The 2,128-nt window shown below is 38.2% G+C and overlaps 1 protein-coding gene across 1 annotated transcript; it reads left to right on the forward strand.

Annotated features, from left to right (window-relative positions):
* The first annotated feature begins 1,215 nt into the window (after window positions 1-1,215).
* Window positions 1,216-1,900, forward strand: LOC107805745 (transcription repressor OFP17-like). Its single transcript, XM_075225924.1, has 2 exons — window positions 1,216-1,766; window positions 1,849-1,900. The coding sequence occupies exons 1-2, from the start codon at window positions 1,216-1,218 to the stop codon at window positions 1,898-1,900; spliced, it is 603 nt and encodes a 200-aa protein (XP_075082025.1).
* The last annotated feature ends 228 nt before the right edge of the window (window positions 1,901-2,128 follow it).

Raw genomic sequence — 2,128 nt, forward strand, 5'->3', positions numbered from 1 at the left:
CCGTTTATCTAAGCAAGCCCGTTTACATATCCAACCTATGATGGAAATAAACAACCAGTTGAACTATTATGGTATTCTCAGTGGCCCAACCTATAAGATCCGACAGAGAGGGGACGAAAGTAACTACTGGAAAATGTTAGACCCACGATGAAATGAGTTTTAAAAAGAGTTCATGGAGAAGATGGTGAGAGAAGAGTAACTTCAGCCTTGCCAATGATAATTTTGTTGACCTTATCTCTGTTTTCTGCTGGTAGTGATTCGTCGTTTACCAAGTGACTGTAATCCATCATTTGTATAATTATGAAATTGAACAAGGATCATTTGTTTTAGACCTTAGTATAAGCATTTGAACAGAAAAAAACCTACTTCCATCTAACATTTTTTCCTGAATGGTATGTGCGCCAAATAATTGAATGCAAGACATATCTTGTATATAAGCTTTTATCACTTTACTATGGTCAAAAGAATATCCTTACTGTAATTTATAACTCTTAAGATAAAAGTAACATAAGGGAAAAATATTTCCCATTTCAACCCTCTCATCCCTTCCCCATCCCTATGGTCAAAAGAATATTTTTCCCTTGTGAGGGGAGAAGGGTGTAGAGGGTGGGGAAGGGATGAGAGGGTTGAAATCATCAATTGGAGAGTTCTGGGAAATATTTTTCCCTTGTCATAGGGATGTCACTTGCAGAAATTAAAGGAAAATGTGTCTCCAAGGAAGCTATTTTTCAAAATATTTAACCCAATGAAATTGAACCTAAACACACCCTTATTTGTGTTGTGCAAAAGACTTTTACTGTTATCCACGGTCAGTAGTGCAATAGTTAAGACCATAACCCTAAAGCGGCAATTTCGCCTATACCCAATTAAATATTCAATTAGATGTAGCAACCACCCTCTCTCCCCAAACAAACTCAAGTTTGACAATTATGGAAATCTTACTTCATGGGAGACCATCAAGTGTTCCTCCACAAAGAGTTGAAGACATTTCTTTCATGCATACCACTTTTACTTCAACATGAAACGTGTAGCCCACAACTCATCATTAGAAAAAGGGGTACCCCTTCTACCATCCTTCCTTCACACCAAACTTTCAACAAACACATATTTGTCTCAGAACAGCAATAGACCACTACTCTCCTGTCATATCCAAACTGAAAGAAAGATAAATCATTGCTTCATCCATACTCTTTCCTCAACCATAAAGGTTCAAATATGATGAAAGTGAAAGCATTAGGTCCCTTCAAATGCAAGCTTGTCAATCCATGCAACAAAATACTTAGGCTTTTCAAGTTCAGACTCAGAAAGCCCCTCTTTATAAGTAGACTTAGGTTTCGTCGTTCAGTACACGAAACTGATAAAAGGAACCGATCTTCACAGATAATTCTGTCAGTTTTTCGTTCTCTAAGAAGAAGAGGGAGAGAGCCAGAAGAGGACCAAGTCATGGAGCTCAAGAGTTTCTCAGAAGTAGAACATCACAAAGCACCCTTTCCCTCACCCCTCACCCCAGCTTACGTTAGATTGAGTACAGCCACTAAAAAAGAAGCGGATGATGTAGAAGATGCATGCAGAAGCTTTGAGAATTATCTGGTGGAAATGATTGTGGAAGAAGGAAAAATGAGGGACTTGGCGGATGTGGAAGAATTGTTATACTGTTGGAAGAATCTCAAAAGCCCCGTCTTCATTGACCTTGTGTGCAGATTCTACGGAGAGCTATGCAGGGATTTGTTTTCGAATAGCTATGAGGACGACATTAACATTCTAAAGTGACTTATAATGAAATTGCTTTATCTTATCGTTTGAGCACAACTTATGTCTTTACAGCCCTTTATATGTATGTATTTGCAGATCTGAAACAGCAATAGCAAAAAGCAGCAAGCCCAACAAGCAGGGGATTTAAAATGTTCATCGCATACAGTATTTCAATCACATTTATGACCATCACTACACCTTTTCCTCAAAACAGCCCCCACAGCTAATTACTAACAACAAAAAACCCAATGTAATCTCATAAGTGGGGTCTGGGGAGAATAGTGTGTACGTAGACCTTATCCCTACCTTATAAAGGTAGAGAGGCAAGAGAAAAAAAAAAGACAGCTTTTTTCTTCTCTTTTCTTTTAGTTGCAAT

This window comes from Nicotiana tabacum, chromosome 2, assembly GCF_000715075.1.
Source record: "Nicotiana tabacum cultivar K326 chromosome 2, ASM71507v2, whole genome shotgun sequence".
Taxonomy (NCBI): Eukaryota; Viridiplantae; Streptophyta; class Magnoliopsida; order Solanales; family Solanaceae; genus Nicotiana; species Nicotiana tabacum.